The 27,426-nt window shown below is 40.2% G+C and overlaps 2 protein-coding genes across 4 annotated transcripts in view; both read right to left on the bottom strand.

The window, feature by feature from the left end:
* Poln (DNA polymerase nu) overlaps positions 1-5,573 on the bottom strand; it is a 176,292-nt gene extending 170,719 nt beyond the window's left edge. Inside the window, exon 1 of the mRNA XM_047567251.1 lies at positions 5,389-5,573. Coding sequence (XP_047423207.1) covers positions 5,389-5,527 — 139 coding nt within the window. The 5' untranslated portion in view covers positions 5,528-5,573. The remainder of the gene's footprint in view (positions 1-5,388) is intronic.
* Positions 5,574-5,781: 208 nt separating this feature from the next.
* Positions 5,782-27,354, bottom strand: Haus3 (HAUS augmin like complex subunit 3). 3 transcript variants are annotated; one of them, XM_047566210.1, is made up of 5 exons: positions 20,955-27,354; positions 18,117-19,168; positions 16,609-17,048; positions 14,802-15,030; positions 5,782-8,512 (listed from the first exon to the last, which is right to left on the bottom strand). In XM_047566210.1, the coding sequence occupies exons 2-5, from the start codon at positions 19,023-19,025 to the stop codon at positions 8,279-8,281; spliced, it is 1,812 nt and encodes a 603-aa protein (XP_047422166.1). In that variant the 5' UTR covers positions 19,026-19,168; positions 20,955-27,354; the 3' UTR covers positions 5,782-8,278. The 3 variants fall into 3 exon arrangements, with proteins under 3 accessions (XP_047422166.1, XP_047422165.1, XP_047422164.1); XM_047566209.1 differs by lacking the exon at positions 20,955-27,354 and adding an exon at positions 19,559-20,069; XM_047566208.1 differs by lacking the exon at positions 20,955-27,354 and having other exon boundaries at positions 18,117-20,069.
* Positions 27,355-27,426: the final 72 nt, after the last annotated feature.

The raw sequence follows: 27,426 nt of genomic DNA, 5'->3' as shown, positions 1-27,426 counted from the left end.
TGAAATGTAACAAGAGCCATCCTAACAGTATGTCAGCACCATGTCTTAGGAACCTTCTCAGGATGTTAACCTTGGAACAGTGTCCCTTAACCTTGGAACCATCATAGTTTCACCTGCCTTAAGCCAGCACTGAAGAAAAAGACCCACAGGTGCTCATCTAGGCCCTGCTTGTACATGCTGATGAGATTTTTGCAGTCTCTCTGGGGTGGTCCCCTCTGTGGCTGTGCCAGTTTATTCTCTCAGCTACAAATTCAGCCCTCAAAGTACTGCTTGCAATACTGCCACTAGAGCCTGAAAAAAACTCGCCACGAAGTGATGCTAAACTTTGTCAGCAGAGGGTGCTGGAGGGACACTGTCAGGGAAGGGGCCTCCCTAGGTCCTGTTTGTCTTTCTTTTTGCTCCTGCAGCTCTTAGCCAGTGCACTAAACACCCAGCAGCATCCCTACTGGCTGCTTCCCAGGCAGTTCTCCAACATGTTACTTAGGGTGCTGAGTTTCACAGGCATTCTGCCAGCCACACAGTGAGGAGACACCCCAGTATCTGGCACCTCAGCACACTTCTGAGCCATCCGTCCCTCTCTGACAAAGGCTGAATTTCAGTCTTGGGGGAAATGACTCTTTTAAACTTGTACCTTCTTTCAGTACTATCCTGCCTGCTAGGGCTGACCCTTAGAGTTCTCTTTACTCTTTTGTGGTTAATCCTATCACTAGTTAATAAAACTTTGAACATTGCATGTTTGAATTATATATGGTTTCTGTCTCCTGATGAGACACTTACACTCCCTTAATAGGCCACTACTGCTTGGCCAGCTTATGGTGACTTAATAACTAGGAGGGGGAAGGTGACAGCAAGAAAGAAAAAACCTGAACTTACACTGTACAGTACACATTAAGCCTTTCACAATTTTAAATATATTGTGTGTGCCTAAATATGTTTTAAAAAATTGTAAGGATAATGTGTAATATCAGACTCACTTTTGTTGAAAAAATTTTTTTCCTAAAATTTACAAAATGAAGAGGAAGTACATGTTAATTTTCCAAGACAGAGCCATTATACTACTTTCAGGCAAGTGGCAGGGCCAGGAGGGAAGGTGGCATGGGGGTGACTAGTGAGGGAACTGTTCCTTAACAGAGCGGCTACTTCTGCAGATCTCAAAGGTGTCTGAGACTCAAGATTTAAATACACCAATTCAAAGGTTCACATCTTATATATCTTGGGGTCTGATCCTCTTATTTCTGATCAACTCAATGACCCTGAAGTAGGACACCTGCCAGGACTAATTCAACCTTCTCTGAAGCTCAGGATTGTCGGGCCTGTAGCTTGGGGTGGTTTCTTTATAGACTGTAAAGAAGCCCTCTGGTCATCACACTGTCTTCTTCTGAGGGGTGTATTATCCCCAGCCACCTCATTCCACTGTCTTATTATTATTATTTTTTTAATACAAGGGATTGATCCCAGGGGCACTCAACCTCTGAGCCATCCCCAGCCCTATTTTGTATTTTATTTAGAGACAGGGTCTCACTGAGTTGCTCAGCGCCTCACTGTTTCTGAGGCTGGCTTTGAACTCACAACCCTCCTGACTCAGCCACTGGGATTACAGGAGTGTGCCATGGCACCAGGCTTCACTGTCTTTTATTGCCTGTACTTCTCAAGTGCATAGCATTGTCCCAGACTGTGCAGTTTCTTTCACTGGCATGCCAGACCAGCTCACTTTTGATGGAAATCTTGATAATGCAGCTACCATTTGTATTCCACCTATGATCTGTGATGAAGTAATCAGTGCCTGCCTATCTGAGGGTGATCCAACTTCAAAACCCCGCATCTACTTTCAAGCAGATCAGGTTCCCTGAGAATCAGACTGAGGTTTGCCATCAGGAAGTTTACTAAGGAATGTGCTTGGGGAACACAAGGACTAAGCCAGATTGACTGTCCTCAGGTCAATCCTGGAAATGGCACACACCACTTGAGCTCACACCCTGCTGAAAAGACCCTAGTCACTTGGTTACACCTACCAACAACAAAAGAGCCATGGAGGGCAGCTGTGTGCCTCAAAAGGGAAGATAGGATTCTGATGCACAGGACAAGTAATCTGTGCCAAAATGGTCTTTGGAAAAATATAAAATGCCCAAGATTAGGAAGTGGTTGCCATTAAAGTCAGGATAATGGTTACCTTTTAGCAAGAATAGGGTTTTGAGAGATTCTGAGGTTTTGGCAATAGAAGTAGTAGTTACATGAATGTTATTATTAATTCATTAAGCTGTATTTTAAGTTTCTGCATGTCTAATATGTTTCATGGTGAAAATCATTGAAGATCAATGCTTGTTTCAATACAATATAATGGCTCAATGTATGTCTTGAGACACCTCAAACAGATCAGAAAATTAGACTTTGAAGTGACATGTGCCATAGGCTGAATGCTGTTTGATTTTATTTAAAAAGTGTTTAGAAAAATAGGAAAAAAAAGCGTTTAGAAAGTAGTTTACTTTCATTAATTTCTGAGTTCAATTTTAATATTTATGTGGTATGAAATGGAAATGAGAGATTGATTTATAATATTTTTCTTATAAGAAATATAATGTAATAGCTCCATATGTGACAAGAATTCAGAAATCAATTAACTCTAGGTCCAGCATCACTCATCAATAATCCAATAGCAATCTAACTTTAATTCAAATTCTTCTAAGAAGAAAATAGGTGGGAATGTGAGGTAGAAAGACCTAAGGTGGCTTCACAATCCCTGCCTCTTGGTATTCCTGTCCATGTGTAAGTCCCATCCCTTGAGTATGGGTGGGACTAACTGGCTTCTAAACAAGGACACAGCAAAGGTGACAGGATGTGCATGGTCATGTTACACAAAACTGTAATGTCAGTCTTGCTAGGGAGACTTTCTTGCTGGCTCTCTTGCTGCCTATCATATGCTGCCTGTGGCGAAGACTACGTGAAAAGGACCTGAGGGCAGATTCCAGCCAAGAGCCTAGGAGAAACCCAGACCTTCGGACTTGAAAGCCTACAAGGAAATGAATTCTGTCAATAACCATGTGGCCTGGGAGAGAATGTTTTCTCACTCAAGCCTCAGATGAGACCCAAATCCCTGGCTGATAACTACCTTGCAGCCTTGCAGAGGACCCAGATGAGCCATGCATGGGCTCCTGGCTCACAAAAACTGTCAATAACAAATGTGTTTTAATCCAGTACAATTTTTAGTAACTTAGCAAAAATACAAAATATTACATAATTCAAAATCTTTATGAAAACTTGGATTTTTCCAAATCCAAGAATACAATTTCTTATCTTTTTCCATTACCTTAACAAAAAAAAAGGATTTTAACAAGACACTTCAAGGTTGACTACCATCAATTCTTCAGTTATGCTATCATAGACATTTCATTATTCTTATCAGTTCTTGAAGAGAAGGGAATTTCCACTTCTGCCAAATATACAGTGCTTTGTTTTTTCCCACAGTACCTGGCATTGAACCCAAGGGGCTCTACCACTGAGCTACATCCTTAGTCCTTTCTATTTTTTATTTTAAGACAGGATCTAAGTTGCCCAGGCTTATCTGGAACCTGCAATCCTCCTGCCTTAGCTTCCAGAGTAGCTGGAATCACACACATATGTTCCCATACCCAGTAACCTATTATTTTTTAAAGTATATGAAAAAATAAATTAACTAGTAAGAATTTCTGAATTTCTGGGTATGGACTACGTACCTAGAAAATAAAAGTGTTGTGGGGTGGGAGGGAGGCAAGAATGGAGGAAGGAGGGACTTTATAGAGGGAAAGAGGGCTGGGAGGGGTGGGGGAGAAGAAAAATAACAGAATGAATCAAACATCATTACCCTATGTAAATGTATATTACACAAATGGTACGCCTCTACTTCATGTACAACCAGAGTTAACAAGTTGTACCCCATTTGTTTACAATAAAAAAAGTGATACTATTTATAATTTTTTGCTTTTATTCCGACCAGTAAGGTCAAATATTTTAGAGTTTGAGATCATTTGTTAATTCTTAGAATTGAGATATTAAAATATATATCCCATACAGAAAAAAGAGTATATTTAATGAATGTTCACAACACAAAAATTGATAAATGCTGAATACTTGTATTGAAACATCTTACTATATGTAATAAATATGTAGAATTATTGTGATTTTTAAAAATTTCAAAAAAGAAAATAAAGGGATCAAATTTTTTAAAAAATAGTGTTTTAGGGAAGTAAAGGGGAACGAGACAAAACAGTATTTATGGTTTAAATAATTATTTTTAATATCCCCTTTATTTTGATACATTGGTCAAACATTCTCACTGGTTTACTTATTAGTGATTTCTACTTTAATAAGGCACACAAGCAACAGATGTCTGAATGTGAACAAATTGAAATGTTGTGCTATTGAATCTGAAGGCATTGTTCATAACAGATCTTGTGCTGATACTTGGCAATACTCTCAATTATTTTATCTCAATCTAATCACTTAATAATATATCACTTATAACAGTCTGTAAGAAAAGAAAGAAACCACAAATCATTGGCCCAGACTTGCAAAGTTAGAATGAAGCCAGCTTTGCTAATAGCAAATGACCCACTGATGTTACCAATAGTTCAGTCATACTTGTGAACATGTATCATTGCTTTTATGACTATACCACATATCATAAACATACACATAAACTCACTGGTCTTTATCACCTAGAGTTTATGTATTTTCATTGGAGTATAATATACATACTGTCAAAAACACTTCTCTTATGTACCACCCACAATAGCAAAAACTGTACAGTTTCCATGACCTGAAAGTCAAGTGAAAGAGCCCTTTTCTCTCCCCATCGACCCCTGTAATACGGACTGAGTCAAGGAAGGGACTTGCACCAACTAGGCAAGAGTTCAACCACTAAGCTACATCTCCAGAAAAAGCCTATCTCTTTTTTAAAAAAAAGTGTTTATAGTTGTAGATGGACACAGTACCTTTATTTTATTTATTTTTATGTAGTGCTGAGGATCAAATCCAGTGCCTCACACATGCCAGGCAAGCACTCTACCACTGAGCTACATAGCCCCAGACCAGCCCATCATTTTTTGAAGGCACTTAAATACCTGATCTGGACTCTAAGGGAATGTTTGACAGAGATCCTTGGAACAAGGAAGACAGTGTTAATAAAACAATAGTTAAGGGACTATGAAATTCAGCGAGCAGAAGCTCAGCACTGAGTGGGAATAATAAGGTGCATTTTTTTTTTTTTTTGTAGGCGTGGAACTTCCCTACAAAATATAAAATTCTAGGGAATAATTTTGCTACCTTCATTCCACTTTCAATTCTTTTAGTCTTAAGAATAATTGGCATTCAACATAAATAAAAGAAAGAAAGGCTCATAAAAAAATTACTCACTCTTTGTACTCTCTGCCCAGTTCTTAGAATCCACTAAATCACCTGAATGCAGAGCAGACATAATCTTCTGAGCAATACTGGAGAGTGGTGTCTCAGAGAGATCAAAGCCTACACATGTCTCATAATTTTCCATTTTCATAAAGTCCTAAATATAAGATTAACAAGATAAATATCCACACGTTAATTCTGAGACTTCATAATAATTAACACCAGTTATTTGAAAAATTTATGCTCTGAGACTTTCATTTTAAAAGTACATTAATAATCACAGGGTGGGGGGCTGGGGATATAGCTCAGTTGATACAGTGCTTGTCTCGTAAGCACAAGGCCCTGGGTTCAATCCCCAGTACCGCAAAAAAAAAAAAAAAAAAAAAAAAAAAAAAAATCACAGGATACAGGTTTCAATCATCTTGTAATACAAATAAATAGTAAGAAAAACAATAACTAGAAGTTCAATTGGGATAATAGTAAACAGAAGAACTAATTATGAAGTTAACCAATTTGAAGTAAACAACCTACTCAAACACATCCTCAGTTTTGGAAAATGTCTTTTACTAACCTTGAAGTATACAAAGCTGAAAACACAATTACAACTGATTTGGGTTATTATGGAAAACACACAACTGCCATCCTTATATTGCTCAACCCTATTGGCCCTACTAAGCCCCACTGGCTCAGCCCTACTGGACTAAGCAGGTAAAAGTATAAGTAGGGACAGTGCAGATCAAACATCTGGTCACACATCTAAATTATCTGGCACTAATTTAAACAGTACTGTTTAATAGTATAGGAAAAACAGAACAGGAAAAAATAAATAGCAAAGAAATCACTCAAATGAGAAGCTGATAGCTAAATATTACACAAAATTTAGTGTTAAAAAATTTCAAGTTTATTACTTAATAAAAATATTTTTTTAAAATAACAGATACAAAAATTGGTAAGAACCTTTTTGTTCAATGGATTACAAAATTAATGGGGCTTATTGTCCCTGAAGCATGCCTATTTCCTGATAAAGCTGAAACATTTATTAAAAACCATCTGAAACTTTTAAAAAACACCTGGTATGAATAGTTTTTAGATAGTCATTCCATATAACAAGCAGGGAATATTCTTAAAGGTTATCCATACAAAGTTCACAACATGTTTAACAAAGACCATGTATAAACTGGGCTTTCAGGGACTATTTCATATAACTGATCAAGTACTCAAAATTATTTTATACTAATTTTTAAAATAATGTCCAAATCTACACTAATAACCCATATTAAATATATTCCATCATTTAAAGATTTTCACTCCTAAGAAAATTCAAATGTTCATCATGAATCCTCTTAGCAACCACTTTTATGTGATTTTGAAATTTAAATTTCAAATTTCATTTGAAAGCTATTTATGACCTAAAGACAAAACACTACTGAGAGCTCTCTTGCAGAAACATTGGCTCCCAGAACCCAGTGCCTGAAATGAAAATGGCCAGTGGAGTCCTGACACTCTTACAAGTAGGAATATTCAGTGTCTCAAAGTCTATAGCAGGGAATTAGGAGAAAATACAGTTTAAGTAACTATAAGGGAATTTAGCTATTTCATATATAGTAGTCCTTTCTTACCCATGGGGGATACATTCCAAACCCCAGTACATGACTGAAACTACAGACCTTATTGAACTCTAAGCATCTGATAAATGACAAGGTTACCAACTTACTAATGGGCAGGTAGCATATACAACTCAGATATGCTGAGAAAAGGAATGATTCATAAACCAAGCGGGATGGTTTGAGATTTCATCACACTATAGTGTGGCACGCAACTTAAAAACTTAAAACTTACTATTTCCTAAGTCAATCCCAAAAAACCAAAGATCAAATGTTCTCTCTGATAGGTGGATGCTCACACATAACAGAGGGCGGGAAGAATAGAAGTTCACTAGAGTAGACAAATGGGAAAGAAGGGAAGGGAGAGGAGACAGGAACATAAAAGGCAGAATGATTTGGACAAAACTTTCCTATGTGCACATATGAACACACGAGCAGTGAAATTCATCATGTACAACCACAAGAATGCGAACCTAATTAGAATAAGTTATACTCCATGTATGTATAATATGTCAAAACATACTGTCATATATTTCTAAAAAAGAGCAAATAAAAATATTTCAAAAACTTACTATTTCCAGTTAATATTTTTAGATCATAGTTGACCTCCAGAAAATAAAACCTTGGAAAGCAACTCAAAAAGGAGGCACTAGTGCATTAAGGTCTATAGACTGAAAAAGGCCAATTCAAAGTTCTACACATTTTTATAAATACTTAACAGCTTCTACTTTTAAAAAAATAGTAAAAGAAAAACTTAAAAAATATTTGTGTTACTGTAAGCAAACATTTACCAAACTAAGTGCCATCTAGCAAATAATCAAAGCACTGGTACTTTGAACAATTATATAAGGGGGGAAAAAACAATAAAAGTTGAATATCTCTTATCTGAAATGTCTGGGATCAAAAGTACTTCAGATTTTAGATTATTTGCATATGCAAGATGGGATATCTTGGGGATGGGAACCAAGTATAAACATGAAATTGCTTGTTTCATATACAACTTATACACATATAATTTTATACAATATTCTTAGTGCACCTGTATTAGGTAACATGCAGTCAGATGTGAAATTTTCCACTCATGGTGTCATGCCTGCACTTAAAAAGTTTCAGGTTTTGAAGCATTTTGGATTTTCTGATTAGGGATATTCAACCTCTGTAACACTTGGATTCATTAAACGAAATATTCCATTGATCTCAAATTTTAAAATATAGTCATGTTTATTAGATACATTCTCATTCTATTACATAAAGCATTAAAACAGCATGGGAAATAAAGATTCAGTTTTTAGTAATTTTCAATCTTTAAGACTAACAGCCTTAATCTTTGATTGGTTTTCTAGATTCTCCACGACATCTTTCAGATAGTCTCCATCTTTTAAAAAATATACATATAATTCTCTTTCCATTTGATGCAATTTATTAGTTGCCAAAATTTTTCTTTTTGTCTTCACATCAGCAAGAATATCGGTAAGGAGATGATTTAGCTTATTCAGTTGGGATTCAACTTGATGAAACTGCTCTGTTAACTCCTAAAAAGGAAAATAAAAATGCTATCAATTCAAGAACTTTACTCCTAATACCATTTATAATTTACAAGGAAAGACTAAATGAAAATTTTTTTCAATAACGTCCTGCAATTTCAGCAATAAATAAACCATGATTTAAAATCCATATTAGGCTTATAGATTTCATGTAGAATTAATTGCAACTACTTCTGATAGATAATTTTAAGTGATTTAAAGCAATCTCTTTTATATGTAAACTTGATATGTAAACTGTTCTGTGTATTCATATATTCAATATATATATATATAGTGTGTGTGTGTGTGTGTGTGTGTGTGTACCTGGGATTGAACTCAGGAGCATTCAACCACTGAGCCACATCTTCCGCCCTACTCTGTAATTTTATTTAGAAACAGAAACTAGTTGCTTAGAACCTCACTTTTGCTGAGGCTGGTTTTCAACTTGAGATCCTCCTGCCTCAGTCTCCTGAGCTACTGGGATTACAGGCATGCACCACCAAACCTGGCTATTCAACAAATATTAATGAATGACTATCATGTACCACGCACTGTTTTAGAGACTATGAATACAAGAATGAACAGAATATTTCTCATGGAGTTTAAATTCTGCTTAATTAATCAAACTTTGCTTTATCCTAATTTCTGGTTACTCTTCACACAAGTACAAAGACTTGAAATGACCAATAAAGAAGAATTAGCTCAATAAACATCTCCATTTTTTCTTTTCATTGTCTTATAAGAAAGAATTACATACAACATTCAATAAAAACCATCCTGATTCATATAATTTTCCTGCTCAAGAATCCAGATATGCTGGACTCTTCTCACTTAGTAAATTCAATTTCTTCACGTCTTAGCATTTTAAACATTTTATTAACAAGTTTTCATAGCTTTCTAAGCAAACATTCTATTCTTATAAATTTTAGCCAGTATCACCAGTTTCTCAAACTACCTCATCAACATTCCAAAGCTTCTCAGCATGGTCCACAGCATCAAAATCATCAGAATGCTTATTATAAATATATAAATTCCTATACTTCACTCCAGAATATTACTCAATCTCTGCAACAGGGTCAGGAGTACACATTTCAATATGTTTCATGGTGATTTCAAAGTACAAGTTTTACAGAGCAGTACTTCTTAAACTACATTTTCTAAAAATGAAGTAATTCTGGGGCTGGGGTTGTGGCTCAGTGCCAGAGTTCTTGCATAGCATGTGTGAGGCATTGGGTTCGATCCTCAGTACCACATATAAATAAATGAATAAAATAAAGGCCTACTGACATCTAAAAATATTTTTAAAGACTAAAAATTAAAATGAAGTAATTCTGACATTACCTACATCTAATAGTCTCCTCTGAGGAAAAATTTGATTAATGTGAATATACTGAGAAACAACAATCTCATCTTTAATTTTTTTTAATTTTTAGATGTTGATGGACCTTTATTTATTCATTTATTTATACATGGAGCTGCCACAACCCCAGCCCCTCACCTTTAATTTTAATTAAATACTAAAGATCTTACAGTTGTTAAAATACTCCTACCGATACTAAAAACTGTTCAGCTTCATTTTAACAATAAAACTCTAGATGAAAAATTGTTATGACATTTTATATCATATTGAGCTAGAGAAAAACATTAATTATACTTAATGATAAATTTAAAAATCACCCAATTTTAGGGGTTCTAGGATGCATTTTTTTTTATCTTAACACATCTAAAATCAAGATACTTGATATCATAGGATTGTTTCTGGCCAAACCCTTTTAGAAAATGCTTTCTCACCAACATTCTTGATATATAGTATGAAAAAAATTCAGACCACTTTGAATTAAAAAATAATTTAGAAGAACTCTAAGTTGAATGTGACGCTTAAGAAGTACTCTAATCATTTTAATTGGCTTATTTTTTCCTTTTAATGTACATTCAACAGTGAAATGAGTTTTTTTAAAAAACTATGTCCATGACATCTAAAAGATCCTAGTAAGTATGAAAAATAAAAATTTTCAATAAGAAAGCAAGGATCATGTCAGTTTATCTGGAAGTTTTTTTCTTTCTTAGTCATTCATAAAATGATAGTATACCATTAGAGTCAATAGTGTCTAGGGACACTTAAATACTGCTGATATTATAAATAGGTGCTACTCCCTAAGAAAGAAATATGGTAGCATCATAAAAGGGAAAAAATGTGTATATTTCAAAAACTCCAATGACCCTTCTTCCAAGAACTAACCCAAATGAAAAAATCCAACAACAAAAAAGCTGAATACACAAAGATGTAGATGATGCTGATGAAGAGTAAACAAAACAAAAAAAAAAAAAAAAAAAAAGGAAGACTATCAAAATATCCAAAATGGGGCTAGGGATATAGCTCAGTTAGTAGAGTGTTTGCCTCTGAGCACAAGGCCTTTCTTTGGGTTCAAAACCCAGCACCGCAAAAAAAAAAAAAAAAAAAAATCCAAAATGATAGTGGACTAGTTTCTGAAATTATGACACAGTCATTAAATCAATAGAGTATTGTAACATTAGAAATAAATATTTAGAAAGTGAAAATGCTTATTTCAAAATGCTAAGTAAAAGAGAATAAAATCTGTAAGTGAAAAGAGAGCCATAAGCCTTATAATCACAAACCAAAAGAAAGATGAAACCAGAAATATTAATATCAGATAAAAGAATTGGAACAGAGGTCATTATGTAATGCTTTGATTCACCAAAACTTAAATCCACCAGAATAATTATTCACCAGAATTTAAACCTTGGACTCAAAATAAATAAAAATTGATATAAATACAAAGAGAAAATGTCAAATCTATCATAATAGTGGTGTTTTTACACATTTCTCTAACAGATCAACAAGACAAAATCAGTAATGGGAAATAGTCTAGAAAAAAATCAACACCATTTCACACCCATTACAGTAGCTGCTATTAGAAAATAAGTTTTGGCAAAGATGTGGAGATATTAAGAAACTTTATGTGTTACTGGTGGATATGTACAATAATATAGTACAGTTGCTGTAGCAAATAGAGTTCTTCAAAAAGTTAAATATTAGAATGATCATAATTCAGCAGTACATACTCCTACATATATACTCCAAAGAAATGAAAGCAGGAACTCAAAACAGATACCAGTACACCAACATGTAAGGCTGCATTTTTCACAGTACTGAAAAGGTGGTAACAACACAAATGCCATGAACAGATGAATAAACAATGCCTGGTGTATGTACATGCACACACACACACAATGGATTATTCAGTCTTAAAAAGGAAATTCTAACACATTCTACAACATGGATGAACCTTGAAAACATTATGCTAAAGAAATAAGTCAATCACAAAAAGGTAAATACATGATTCCACTTACATGAAGAATCTAGAATAGGCAAACTCCTGGGGACAAAAAGTAGAATGGTGGTTGCTAGGACTTGGGCAGAGAAGAAATGGAGAGCTACTGACCAATATGTAGTTTCAGATTAGGATAATGAAAAAGTTCTAGAAATATAGAGTAGTCATGACTGCATAACAATGTTAATGTATTTAATGCCACTGAATTGTACATTTAAAAATGGTTAAAACTGCAAATTTTATGTTTCATCACAACTAAAAGAAAAAACCCTCAAAAACCCTAATCATAGTCCTTTCTGTTTCAAAGAAAGGTAAGCTAGTTTTTCAGATCAATCCTCTCACAGGAAATAATTTAAAAAGCTCAGAGCTGGGGGTATACCTCAGTGGCAGAGAGCTTACCTAACATTAATGAGGCCCTGGATGTGATCCCCAGAATAGCAAAAAAAAAAAAAAAAGATGAATAAATTTTTAAAAATCAAACTAAACAAAAGCTTAAAACAATAAAAAGTCCAGGGTCCACAGAAGGTAGAGAATCAAGCAAAGACTCTTCATAAGAAGCTGAGGACCCAAAAGATGACCATCTTAAGATCAGACTGACCCAGAAGTGGAATAACTCTTGCTTAGAATTATAGTCCAACAGGAATCATCAACCTCCTCCAATGCCTCAAGGTTTGCTACAAATTTTCAGTTCAGAACTGTTAGTGCACATAGTATCAAGCAAAACAGACATGAAAGCAAAAGCATTTAGGGAGTATTTCATAATAAATGGTTCTGTTCACTGGGGGCCACTAAAAATATCCAGCTTCATTAGTAATAAAAATCCAACCTTATAAATGATATAATATTTAAATAAATAAAATGCCCAAATGTAAGATGATGGAACAATCTGGCTACTCATAGGAGAAAAAGTAAATAAAACAAAATTAGAACTCTACCTCATTGGTATATAAAAACAAACTTCAAGGGACTGCCATTATAATGTTAAGAGCAAACTTTAACAAAACATAGAGAACAAAGATATTAGAAAAGGCTCACCAAAAATAATAATGAAATAAAAATTAAAATCCTTATAGAAGCTGGGCAAGGTGAAGCCTTCAGCAACTCTGGAGGCTGAGGCAGGAGAATCACAAGTTTGAGACCAGTCTCAGCAATTTATCAAGACCTTGTCTCGAAAAATAAAAAGGTTGGGGAGGTAGCTTAGTGGTAAAGCACCCCTATATGGAGTTCAATTCCCAGTACCAAAAAAAAAAAAAAAAAAAAAAAAAAAAACTTAAAAAGAGGAAAAATAACAGTAAAAAGAGTGAAAAAGACAAGCCACAAATATATTTCACACATGATTAACAAAGGACTGGCAATGAAACATATAAAGAACTCCTACAAATGATTTAAGAACATAAAAAATGAGCAAAAGAGATGATCAATAAGTTCTCAAAAAAAAAAAAAAAAAAAAAAAAGGTCAGTAAACAAGTGAAAGGGAGGTTCTATCTCCCTAATAATTGGTGAAACACAAATTACAACCCCAAATGAACATCATTTTCCACCCATGGGACTGGCAGAAATTTATAAATCAATTCTGAGATGAAAAGGATACAAATAAATAGCACCTCTTATACTACTGCTAGTGCAATATAGTACAACCACTTTGGAAAACAATTTGATATATAGACTAAGCATTCTTAATCTGAAAATCCCAAAAGTAAAACATTCTAAGTGCCATGCCAGAGCTCAAAAAGTTGATTTAGATTTTCACATTAGGAATGCTCAACCAGGAAATTATTTGCAAATATTGCAACATTTGAAAAACTCTGAAATCTGAAATATTTCTGGACTGAAGCATTTCAGATAAGGAACACTCAACCTGTACCTGTTAAACTGCACATGTGCATATCCTATAATCCAGTAATTCCACTCATAATGGTGTGTATGCATGTGTATACCGGAGGCTCTTGTAAATGTGCAACTATGAGACATGCAGTAAGATTATTCACAGCAGTATAATTTATAGTAGCAGACACTGGGAATAAGCTAAATGTCAACATAAGAGGTAACTGGAATTTCATATAAAAGAATACTAATTATGTAAAAAAGGGCTGGAGTTGTGGTTCGGTGGTAGAGCACTTGCCTAGCATGTGCGAGACTCTGGGTTCGATCCTCAGCACCACATAAAAATAAATAAATAAAATAAAGGTATTGTGTCCATCTACAACTAAAAAAAAAAAAAATTAAGGAAAAAAATTATACAAAAAACTATGAATGAACTATAGCTTTATATATATCTACATAGATTAATCTCAAAAACAATGTTAAGAAACAAGCCAAGTTATTAAATATATAGTATCATGTATATAAAGTCCAAAAACATAAATCTGAATATGCAGTCTACCAATATACACATGTAATAAAACTATAAACAGAAGCATGGAAATGACAAAAAAAAAATTAAGTGCAGTAATTACTCCTCTAAAAAGGGAGGGGAATTCAATCAGGAGGAGCATGTATCATATCAGTAAGTGTACAGAGAGGTCTTGAAAGAGAGGGCAATCCTCTATTTGCTAATATAAATTTAAAAATACAGATCTTGTTTTTAATTTTTTTCTAACATTTAACATTTGCAGTGTCTGAAAAATTTATAAATTTTTAAATTCTGTTTATAATCAAAACTATTTTGAGCCAGGTATGGTGGCGGATGCCTGTAATCCCAGAGGCACAGGAGGCTGAGGCAGGAAAGAGCAAGATATTATTTAATATCTTTATAATGCTTCCCCCTGGGGTGCTCTACCACTGAGCTACATTTCCAGCCTTTTATATTTCTTATTGCAACAGGATCTCACTAAACTGCCTAGGCTGCCCTTGAACTTGCAATCCTACTGCCTCAGCCTCCCAAGTGTCTGGGTCTACAGGTGCAGATCATTGTACCCAGCCAATACATTAAGGCAAATACCCACCTGATCACTAAGCAAAAGCTGATTTCCTCCTTGATACAAAACATCACAAAGCACATCAACGTTATTATTCAATTTGGACAGAAAAAGAAAATGTTCTTGAGCAGATATTGCCAACTGATCTTGTACTAGAGAAACTTCCTGTTTCAATTTCTCAGCTGCTTCCTCCAGGTTTCCATGAGTTATAAACAATTCTTTTTTTTTATTCTCTCCCTCTAAAAGCTGATAAAGCCTAAAATGTAAAAATGAAAATTACAGGAGAAAATTCTCAAGTTAGTATAGTTCTCAAAATTACAATCCACTACACTGGGGCATTTGTAGGATAGCTAAGTAAATACTAAAAAATATTAATTTATGTGCTAACCATTCCAGTACAGAAGTTTATATTCTAACTATTACATCTGAAGTCCCAGTTTCCAAGTTTTAAATATGAAATGTCTGAACTTTACATGATTAACCTACTTCAAATAAACTATCCTTTAGTGATACCTCCCAAGAAAACATTTCTTTCACAGAAAACATCTATGATGCAATAGCAACAGCAGTGAATTTGAAACAGAAGAACTAGGTCTGAGTTCTTTGTTATGGGGGACTTAGGGCAAATCAAACTCTGAGATTTAACTTCTGTATCTTAATACCTATTTTACAGGATTGCAATGGGATTAAAAGAGAAAACCTAAAAATTTAAGTAATGTTAAAATGCAAAATATAAAGGACTACCTACATAGGTGTAATAATAAGCTTACAACTTCAATTTGTCAGTTGGTTATATTTGGTTGATAAATTAAAATCCTGATGAGCCCTGAGACCACTTTAACACTTTCAACATTAACAGCAGAAAAATCTATCAGTCTACAGGGCAAATGAAAAAAATCAGAGGCAACCCTTCCATACATATCTGATAAAAATAATCTGCTCTTTCTCTCAAAAACAAATGCATGTGTCTGTATGTGTGTGTGTTTTAAGTTACAGTAGACTTTATAAAACTGGCTAAAGTCCAAGGCTGCTAATTATGATCCTGTGGGATATAACAATTTTAGGAGGCATTGTTCACAAAGATCATGATGTGGATGACTCCCTGAAATTGTACAATGAAGCAGTACTAGTCATGTCCCTTATTTTATTAAAAAGAAAACAGCTGGGGATATAGCTTAGTGGCAGAGCACTTGGCCTAGCATAAATAAGGCCCTGGGTTCAATCCCCAGCACCACAAAAAAAAAAAAAAAAAAAAAAAAAAAAAAAAAAAAAAAAAAATCAAATTTACTTTAGTCCTGGAGAAAATTCAGGAGTAGACTCATCCAGATACTTGAGGTTTACTATTTGAACAACTCAATTTCAGTATCCCAATACATCAACTGCCTAGATATCCAGAAAGTTCTCAGTGATCCACCTGACCAGACACAGAAATGAAGTCTTTTCCCTGACTCTACTGCCACCTTCTCCAAATGCAGTCAGTCCCCTGCCTAGCAATAGCTGTGATTCCAAGCTGTATTTGAACTTCCTGCCCCAAATCTAAAATGAGATATCTAAATAATGGTGCCTAAAAAGGAGACAAAAAGTCGTATTTTATTCATTCCTCCAACCCAATCAATTCAATTGTAAAGTAGCTATATTCAGAATTTGCTCAGAAAGTGAGCAAAAGAATGAAACATGGAAAAGAAGGCTGTAAAAGAAAAGTAGAAGAGAATGAAGGTCAAAAATGAAGTATAAACAATTGTTTAAACTCCTACAACTTTAGTTCAAACTCTCTCAAATATTTTCCAAAAACAAAAGAAAAATAATTACTAAGAAAGATGCCAAATACACATACCTATGAGTAGAATAATCCTTGGTATCAATGGTATTCCTTGGATTTATTTCCTGAAAGACTGATGGATCTCTTAACATTTCTAATCGCTGGTAGAGCATCATGTTACTTTGACTAAGTTCTTGAACCAGGTTTTCAAGCTGATGATATGTGTCCCAATGTTTCCTTAATTCAAGTTCATATGATAACTGTACAAGTTCAAATGATGCCTTTTGTTTTATCAACTGATTTAAAACCAACTCTTGTCTTGCTGTGTAATAATCTTGTTTAGCAATCTGCAGATCAAAATCTCCCTTTACAACTGGCATATTCAATAACTGGGCATTCTCTTTTACCACAGCAGGCAAAGTTTTGTATTTTATATGAGTGATTTGTTCTTCAAGTTTCAGAATCTCACTGTTCAAGCTAGAAATTTTAGCCTCCCAATTTTCTTTGCCAACAGCCTACACAAAGAAAAGCAATTACATTTAAAACTGTAGGTTTAAACAAAAGTTTTAAGATTAATTTCACTTTCTATTTTAAATAATAAGCTCAATGAATAGAAACTAATTTCATATTAGCATAAGCCAAAATTACAGTTTAAAAAGGAAAAATAGACTAAGGTCAGTATGAATTACTAAACTTTAATGCTATTATACAAACACACAAACACACACACACACACACACACTACCAAAATAAGATCTTGCCATGTGTGTTTTACTCTATCAACATCAATAGCACACTACCTACTGAATTCAAGTAGGTATTCTCAGTTAATTTTAGCATAGAACTAAAGAACTTTATTATGCCAATGTGTCAGTTATAGTAACTAACTTGGTACAAGTATTCAGATTCAGAAAAGTTACATTTTTACCCAACAGTCTAGTAGTAACATTTCTAAGCAAGCTTCTCAAAACTGCAGATGGACAGCTGGAATACATTTATATATATTCTCAACAAGGAAGCAGGAATTCAGTCCATAGAACCTGAAGCTTTGATTTCCTTACCACCATGCTCTGGTCAGAGTAAACCATGCAGAATATCCAGAATTATGCAACTAGTCTCCTAACCATACATAATAATAAGGGAGTTTGAGTTCAGTCTATATCTGAATTAAAATAAATTTCAAATTCACAATGCAAATTAAAACATTTTTGTTTAAAATTAGGTACTGTGGAGGCGGGGGTTGTGGCTCAGTGATAGAGTGCTTGCCTCACATGTTTGATCCTCAGCACTGGGTTTGATCCTCAGCACCACATAAAAATAAATAATGGTATTGTGTCCATCTACAACTAAAAAAAATTTTTTTTAAAACTAGGTAATATGGTTGGGATTATAATTATTATTTCTTCCCTCCATTAATATGAGGTTCTAATTGTATAAAACACTGACACACATCACAAATAAGCATTAAACGAAGAGAAAATTTAAAACTATTTTCCTTGTACACCCATTCTAAAGTACTTTACTATTAAATCCTAAGGTCCTATCAATTATGATACAAATCCCGTCTCATTTCTTAAGTTTACCTTGCTGGTGAGGTTATGAAGATTCTCCTCTGTCCATTTTATGCTTGACTTCATGCCCAAATTACTTGCTTTTAAGTGAATCAACTGATGTTGAGCACAGATGTATGCTAGCTGCAGCCTAGCCATCTCTAGTCGTCTCTCCTCAAGGATTTCAGGATTATCACAAATAGATGGAGCATGTATATCTAATAGTTGAAAATTTTCTTCATTTGAACTTTCAACTACTTCATGTATACCCTGAAAGAACTGCTTTTTGGTATACAAGGTTAATGCTGCTGTGCTTTGCTCTTCTTGGGTTAGATATTTTTCCAAGGAAAACTGAGATAAAAACACCATTGGATTTGTTCCTGGACCTAAATTAGAATGTCTAAAGAACATCATCAATTTAGTAACTCCATCAGTAAGGGCCTGAAGTTCATTACTGAGCTTAGTATTCATAGCACTTAGAATTCCTTGACTTTGCTTCAGTTTTTTAGTAGATTCTTCTTTTTTAGCATTCAATCTCAGAGATTTGTGGCTACTTACTGAAGCCATCAACTGGCATTTATTGCGTCGCTGGATTTTTAGGTTTTTTAATCTCTGCAGAGTTTGAACCTCATCCTCTAATTGCTCTAGCTCTTTGTCATCCAGTTTAGGTGTCTTCAGATCAGAAGTTTTACAGGTTTTAAGAACTTCATCCAATGCTGACCCTTCTAGGATGGGTTTGCCTGATTTCTGAAGAATGCTAAAAGCTTCTAATTCTTTTTCAGACAATATATTCTGTTCATTCACATTCCCACAAAACCATTTCAAAAATGATTCATCTTCAGCATTTTCAAACAGCCAGTCAAAATCTTCTCCATTAAGAATATCAGCTTTGGGATAACCAATTTTTTTTAATGTTTCCACAAATTCATACCCAGAACTCATGGTTTACCACCCCAGTTTTATGTATCTGATATGGGTTTATGGTGCTATATTTATAAAAAATAAATCCAAGTAGAAACAAAACCAATTTTTACGTAAGTCCAAAGAGAAGGGGAAAATATTTTTAGAATCTATTGTGATTCTTCCTAGAGGGGAAGAAAACAAGTGTTAGGCCACAAATAAGGCAAAGGAATTTTTAAAAGATATAGATAAATATCATATGGTATTTGGAAGCCAGTTAACTGAAAGGTAGTTGCAGCTTCAAGATTTGATGAAGATAAAACATAAAAACAATTAGGGTATTTCTTAGAAAACCGAAACAGCAATGAAAACTTAATTAACAATAAAATCTTATTTTTTTCCCAAAGATAAAACAGTTTTACAAGTGGTTGGGTTTTTAATCCAAAATGAGTGTATCCAAGCAAATCCTAGCCACCATGAGGTTAAACAGACTTTTTTCCATGCCCTTTCTATATAAGAAAACTAAAGGGGAAAAAAAAGAAAACGCAATCTTCCAGGAAGAATCGATTATTTACCTCAATGAGTGAATAAGCATTCACCAAGCTGGCAAGAATCCATCTCCAGGTCTGATCAACCTAGCTCAGAGAAACTCAGGCTTCAAGTTTTAAAATCACTCTCAACTTGAGAAGTACCAAGGTACCAAGCAGTCAAGTAAATTTATTTCAGATATTTATTATTTTCAACAGCCACACCACTGAATGATCATCAGTGACTTAGTCAAGGCAACTAACATCAGCAAAGGAGACAAGGCCTGAGGATTAATGACCATGAAGTTAGAATAATATATTTGACACTCTGGCCCCCAAATCTCTGGGATTCCTTTTTTGTTTGTTTGCTTTTGGTGCAATCCATTTAAGACACTTGTGCATGTTATAAAAGACACATGAACAAAAGTCACCTAATCGGCCTTAAAAACAAGCTACACAGACTGCAGGAAGGTGGCCAGCTCCGCCGAAACCCTCCTGACCCACCACCTCCACTCAACTCTTCACAACCTGCCCAGGTCCCTACGCCAACCCACCTCCAACCACTCATCCCACACGCGCCCCGTCCCCCCCGGGGTCCCCCCCCTCGTCCGTCGACCCCCGGGTCCCCCACCTCGCCCGTCCCCCCCCCCAGTCCCTCACCTCGCCCGTCACCCCCCGGGTCCCTCACCTCGTCCGTCACCCCCCGGGTCCCCCACCTCGACCGTCACCCCCCCGGGTCCCCCACCTCGCCCGTCACCCCCCCCCCGGTCCCCCACCTCGCCCGTCACCCCCCCGGGTCCCTCACCTCGCCCGTCCCCCCCGGGGTCCCCCACCTCGCCCGTCACCCCCCCCCCCCGTCCCTCACCTCGCCCGTCACCCCCCGGGTCCCCCACCTCGCCCGTCACCCCCCCGGGTCCCCCACCTCGCCCGTCCCCCCCCCGTCCCTCACCTCGCCCGTCACCCCCCGGGTCCCCCACCTCGCCCGTCGACCCCCGGGTCCCCCACCTCGCCCGTCACCCCCCGGGTCCCCCACCTCGTCCGTTGACCCCCGGGTCCCCCACCTCGTCCGTCGACCCCCGGGTCCCCCACCTCGTCCGTCGACCCCCGGGTCCCCCACCTCGCCCGTCACCCCGCGGATCCCCCACCTCGTCCGTCGACCCCCGGGTCCCCCACATCGCCCGTCACCCTCCGGGTCCCCCACCTCGTCCGTTGACCCCCGGGTCCCTCACCTCGCCCGTCACCCCCCGGGTCCCCCACCTCGCCCATCACCCCCCGGGTCCCTCACCTCGCCCCGTCCCCCCCCCCCCGGGTCCCTCACTGCGCCCTGTCGCCCCAGCCCGGCTCCTGGGCCCAGGTACCGTATTTGCGCGCCTGAAAGGAGAGGGCAGGGCGGCGCAGGCGCGTCTCGGGGTTGCGGCCCCCTACAGCATAGCGCTCAGCTTACCTCGGCTCGGGACCGCGTCCACTGGGCTGCACCCCGCGCGCCTCGCAATGCCTCACGGGAGCGCCGGAACGTACGCGCGGCGGTGGGGGGCGAGTGGGCGTGGAGCAGTCTGCGCAGGCGTGGTGCCCGAGGGAGCCGAGCCAGTGAGGCTTGGGGCGGAGCTGAGAGGGCCCCGCCCCTGACCCGGCGGCCCCTATAGGGCAAGCTGATTGGCTACGCTGCAGGAGGCCCCGCCCCATTCGCTCCGCCCCAAGCTCGCGTTCATTGTCCCGCTGAGCCCTTCATTTCTTAGTCTTCGCCAGCAGCGCCCCCTCGTGAATCGTATTCCGGTCCTATTTACGCTTCTGCGCTCGGTACCAGGAATTCCAACCCTGGCACGTCACTTTTAGGGAACAAGAAGACTGGGCCCGTTGGGCTCGCGGACCCAGTCTGTGGCTCCCCTGGGGCGTGACCTGGCAGGGCGCCAGAAATGGGCCACGTCAGACGCCCGAGGCCCGGACCCAGTCGGAATCGCGCCTGGCACGTTTGAAGGGCTAGCGAGTATTGTCTGAAGACTCCTTTACAATGAGTCTTTGCAAAAGCACTTAACTCCCAAGCCTTCACCTGACCTCTGATCAAAAGCTGACTCCCCCAACAATCCCTTTCCAAAACATTCAAAGTATAACCCACATAAGCATGGAGTTGGTGTCAAGGATGTACGTAACTCAACGAGAACAGAACGCTCTTTCCAAGGCGGATGCCAGAAAAGACATAGGCAGTCAATGAAATAAAAAATGCTGAAATAAACTGCTTGCTAAATTTGATGCAAATCTGGTGGATGCCCTACAATCCCGTGAAACGGGACCTTCCGGGGTTATCATTCCTATTGAACAGAATATATTTGTATGGGGCAGAATTTGTTTGCATCCGTACCAAAACTCATTTGCAATTTACCAGTCTTCTGTAAGTTAACTTCTACATTTGCAAGGTGCGGGCTTTGGTCATTAGAAAATAGTCACTACACCCCTCTTGCGGTGACAAATGATTCTAAGGAAGCTTCTTAGACAATGGTCTAGTCTAATGTGACTAGATAGAAGTCATTCTGGTTCATTTTTCTTAATGTTTTTAGCGAGAGAAAAAAAAATTTTGTTTGTAGGCAGATATGAATCCTGCTCGAGTCAAGATACTTGCTGTTAATTCTTAATTTGTTTTACTTTTTTATCCTCTTTTAAAAGTCAATAAAGCCTAGAATGATCTAAATAAAACAAACAATACAGGGGGGAAATTCATGGAATGATACCCAGTCTGTGAGCAGGGAAACAAGAGGGGCCGGTCCAAGAGGACCCCTGCTGCCTTCCTGGAGGTGGGTGTAAGCAGACAGCCGGTTGAGTGGGTTTGGCCAGAGGAAATGCAGGCGGTACTGACCTAAAATTTTGCTGAGGAGGCAAAGACTGTGGGAGAGAGAGAGAAAGACAGCCAAATGACACGAGATGAGGGGGTGGGAAGGCAGGGCTAAGGGAGGAGTTTTACTTTGGTTTGGTTTGGTTTTAAAATGGGAGGAACTTGGGGATATTTATAGATTGTGAAGAGGAATGCAGAAGAGACTAAAGATGCAGAAAGACAGGGGCTACTTACTGGAAGGAGAGCCTCAAGAGGAAGGGGGTGTGATCCTGAGCCCCCAAGCCCTTCTGGAAAACCACTTTTCCCAGTGACTCCTGGGGGATTTCTTGAGTCCAGAAACTCTCCATGTGATTTTGAGTTGCTGGGCAGTTATTTGTTTGAAGGGTGTTTGTGGGGCCATAAAAACAAAGTAAAAATTATAACAGCATCAGCTCCCAGAGTACAAATAACAAATGAAAGAGGGGTAACTGTACAGACCTGGAAAGTTTTCTTAGGGTTTTATTTGGAATTTAAGAAATCAAATATTTCCAAGGCAAGCTTTCTTTCTTCCAATCAAAATCATTTGGGGTTTCAATGGTGCCAGAAAGTAGAGGGGACCCAGGAATTAATTCTCCCTAGGTTAGCCCATAAGAATATAATGAACTAACCAGACCTAAACACAGGGCCGTGAAGACTAATGTTTTTACTATTTGCCTTTTTTCCTTCCTGGTGGAAACTTTTTTTTCCTCCTATCAATATTAAAAACTATCTAAGGTTTTGGACAGTCTTTTTGGGTTGTTGTCAAACTTTGCAAGTAATAATGCCATGTTAAAGATTGTTTTTAGTTGTAGTTTTCAGTGGAGGTGGTGTGACTCTGTTCTCCAAGCAATAGGGAAGGAGCATTTTTTAAGCTGGGGAGTGACATTCTCAGACATGTGTTAAAAGTTTTATTCTGTAGTAACAGAAGTGACAAAAGATGGAGGTTCGAGCTGGCACAAGGCAACAGGGGATTGTGGAAGGGCAGAGGGAGCTGGCAAGCCCTGGGGCCTGCTGGTCAATGAACCTGCTCTGGGAGATTGTGATAATGTGACGTTTCTTCTTATTCTTCCTATTAAGAAGAAAATGGAAGACCTTGTTTAGATCACGGGTTGGAGGAGGGTAGAGGAAGAATGAATTTGTTTTCCATCATGCTGGCATTCATGTGATGAAGGTGAAAACTCAGGACTGGGTTCTGGTCAGCACTATCAGGAAGGAGGCCACCACAGTGACTGGTGGAGGATCCTTGGAGCCAGGAGGAGTGAGACCAAGAGGGCTGGTGGGTCTGAGGAGCCTGGGACAGGCTGAGGGGGCTGAAGGCAGTGAGGAAAGGGGCTGAGAGCTACTGCAGCTCCCCAGGTGAACTGCATAACCCATTTCCATGCTGGAAAGATCCCTGTGGGGCCAGTGTGCACACCTGAGGCCAGTGTGCCTTGTGCTGCCTGGTCAAAGGGATTGGCAAAGGAGGAAGGAGCAATTAGCCCAGACTAGACAAACGCCTAATTTGCGCACCATAATCCCAGCAAAATTGTGATGGGAAAGGACACAGAGGGCTCAGGGCACACTCCACAGAGCAGACCTGGCCTGATGAGCTGTGAGATCATGGAGGCAGAGAGGGCAGAGGGCGGGGCAAGGGGCTGAGTTGAGGTGAAAGACAGGAAAGAGCAGGTGTTTGGGTTCAATCCCAGGGATGAAGGAAACCCAGAGGAGGACTATAGGGAGGTGAGCAGTAGGGCCAGTTTGGGGTCACTGACAGCCAAGAAGAGAGGAGGAGAAGGTTGGGATGCAGGTAAGCATCCCATTTGGGGGTGCTGGTATAATCCAGCCAGTGTGAAGGACTGTAGAGATTAATGTGGCAGGGGGATCTGAAGGACTAGGAGGGCAGGGCAGGCCCACCACCCTCTGGCTAGGTGAACTGCAGAAAGGGTACTTTCCCTGGGTCTCTGTTTTCTATCTATGAGACTACCTCAGCATGACCACACCAATTATAAGCTAATTATATGAAGTGCTTAGCACAGCCCTGGCACCCTTTACCCCAGCAGGAACTGGTGGTGGTAAAGATTCTAACACATAATAATATTTGGAATTCAAATGTTCACATTTACATCAACACCAAAATCCCTCCAGTTCTTAAGCCCCAGTGGTGTTCCCAGCAGGAACTACCTTCTTTTGCCCCCACTAATTGCATCTGGGGTCCCAGAGTTCACTGCTACCTGCTGGGGAAGTGGGGGAGGACTCAGAATCACCAGAGGGCTCCACAGCTTCTCTCACAAGGCCACTCCAAAACCTGCAGGCAGGTCCCATCAGACCATCTCCAGTGGGCCCTGCCATGGATCCAGTGTTGACCCCAACCTTTCAGGAGGTCCCTGTCTGGCCTCCTGCCTCCATCAACTCCACAGAGCTAGATGCCACACATTCTCCCTCCATTGCACTTACATGGCAGGAGAGTTGGTGCACTCTTCTTTCAGGGTAGCTAGTCTTTCAGAGGATCTCTTCTCCTGGGTGAGGGGTGCTCCCTCCAATAGGTCAGAGCCTCCCTGTGGGGCAGCAGGCAGTCTCCCTGTGGCCCACCCTCCCCACTACACAGGACCTTACAACTTAGAGCTTCTCCCTTGAGGGCACAACAGGAGCCTGACTCCCCATGCTTACCACCAGCACCAGCAGATAGCTGTCCACACCCCCACCTTCACATGGCAGGTCCTGAAAGCAGGCAGCGAAAACATGCCCAAGTCATTCTGGGGATGCTGGGGGCAAGACCAGGACAGAGTTCTCAGGGTGCAGTCCTGAAAGCAGCAGCTTTTGTGCAAAGAAGATACCTGGCAGGCACAGAAACCCCTAAGGGGTGAGTCGTCCTGGTCCTGGCAGTGCCTCAGGTCAGGGCTAGGGCAAAGTGTGAAGGTCAACACAAGCACCTGTTGGCATACAGGTGAGCACATGGTGTGTGTGGGGGTTCAACCCCACCTTCATTCAACTCCAGGTCTGACAGTGGGGCCCCAGGAGTGACTGGTAAGTGGGGTCTGTCAGGTCTCCCAGACAGCAGAGGCTAAGGACAGGGCAGCTAGGACTGATCTCCAAGTGCCAGGATGACGCAGGTGCCCTCGAGCTCAAGCCATCTAGTTGAAGGTTGGGGGAACAGAGCAAAGCAGGGCAGGGTAATGGAAAGAACTGGAAGCCAGAGGGTGAGGTATAAAAATCTGTATTTATATTACAATGACAGAATGACACAGCACAGCCCCACCTGAAGGACAGGTGGGTGGGGGCCCCTTTTCACTCTCCAGCTTGGGTCTTATAATGTACCTACTGTACCAGCACCAGGCCCCCTGAATGGCCCCAGACTCTGGCACGGAACCTGCCCTAGTGCCCTGCATGGGGCCACGGTTGCTGGCCTGGGGTAAGGACTCTCCGTGCAGGCAATATGGGGTGGGTAGGTCTCAGGGTCTCTCTGACCCAGAGAGAGACTGGATGGTTGGGGCAGACAGGAGGGCAAAGGGTGGAGCCCTCAGGTCATAGTGTGGTGCATGGTCCATCCATCCAGGAACTCAAGCTCAAATAACTTGCCATCACCACCAGGATGAGTTGAAGAAGCAGGCTCTCCACAGCCTCTCCTCCCAGGCCAGCTAGGCCTGAAGCAGGACGGAAGGGCATGGTATGTGTGGGATGCCTCCTAGTGAGGTGGGGACCCAAGCCTGAGCCCAGGGTTCCAGACGCTCAGCCACTGAGCACCAAGAGACCCACATGGATGTGGGCATAGGCCAGCAGAGATGGAGGACGGGGGTGTGGGCTGTGGCTGTTCTGGTCCAACTTCCTTCCACAGACAATACAATGGTCCCGAAGGTCCATGTGGCCACCAGTAACATCCAGTCTGGGCAAATGGCAGGGAGCAGGTGAGGGAGGAATGGATATGTAACTCTTAGCACCAGCCCAAACCCCTGTGGACCACCCCTCACACCCCTGCTGGTGGCAGGGAGGAGCAGATGGATAGCACCCCTGGGTGGCTGATGAGCCCAATTTCCCAGTCCACAAGGTACTGGGTACAGGCTGAGCTGCCAAGGCTGACCAAGGGGCCACTCTGGTCACCTGGGCTGGATTCTGCTGGGCAGAGGTGGAAGCAGAACTCCAGGTGTTGGGAATGGAGTAGAGAGTTGATGGTTTAAGAATTCAGGGAACATCAGGAGTCTTGGGAATTCTGGATCCTGAACCAGGCCCTGAAACATGGACACCTGCTCTGCTCTGAGAGTGGAGGAGCTAGAAATGAACGCTCAGTGGATACACCCAACAGACAGAAGCAGCCCCATTATGGCACTACAGACCCCCAGTGAGCTGAAGATACAGTCAGAACCACCCAGGAAGACATCTGGACAGCCCCTGTCCCTGCTCTACAGGGCTCCCACTCACAGGCCTGCTCTATGCTGCCATTCTGAGCATCCTGTGGGGGAGGTTCCGTGCCATAGCTATTTCCCTGGGTTCCTTCTGACTCAATAGGCCACTCACCCCAGGGTATCCATTGACATGATAGAAGATAAACACAATTTCCTCCTGCAATTTGGAAACTGGTTACAAATGCACCACAGGTGGTGGCAGGTGCTGCTGTAGGCCAGCCCCATAGCCACCACCCAAGTATTGCTGTGTGGTCCCCTGGGGGACAAGGACTTCAGGACTCAAAGGGTGGCAGAAGCCTCCTAGCCAGGCCCCCCACCTCCAGAGCAAATACTTCATCAGCTGCCAACCTGGCACCTGGAGCCCTTGCTCCAGGCCCAGGAGCAGGGTGAGTCAGGTTACAGATTCATAGCATCATTGGCCCCAGTTAGCCACTGGGGAGGTAACACTGGGGGCCTGGTCATGGCCCCTCCTGCAAGAGAGAGAAAGTTGTCATGCTGTCCAAGGGGAACAGACATGTCACTCCAAGGAAGCCACGGCCACTGGGAGGGGCTGTCCGTGGGGAGAGGGAAGGAGGCACCTGCTGGGCAGGCCTGGGGCATCCTTTGAGCCACAGGAAACATGCTGCTGCTGGTGGGCAGGGCAAGACAGGGGACACAAGGCACACTATGACAACATGACAGAGGATGGGTCCCTGAGA

Source organism: Sciurus carolinensis, chromosome 10 (assembly GCF_902686445.1).
Source record: "Sciurus carolinensis chromosome 10, mSciCar1.2, whole genome shotgun sequence".
Taxonomy (NCBI): Eukaryota; Metazoa; Chordata; class Mammalia; order Rodentia; family Sciuridae; genus Sciurus; species Sciurus carolinensis.
Note: the sequence above shows the minus strand (reverse complement) of the source record. Positions and strands in the feature narration are given on the sequence as shown.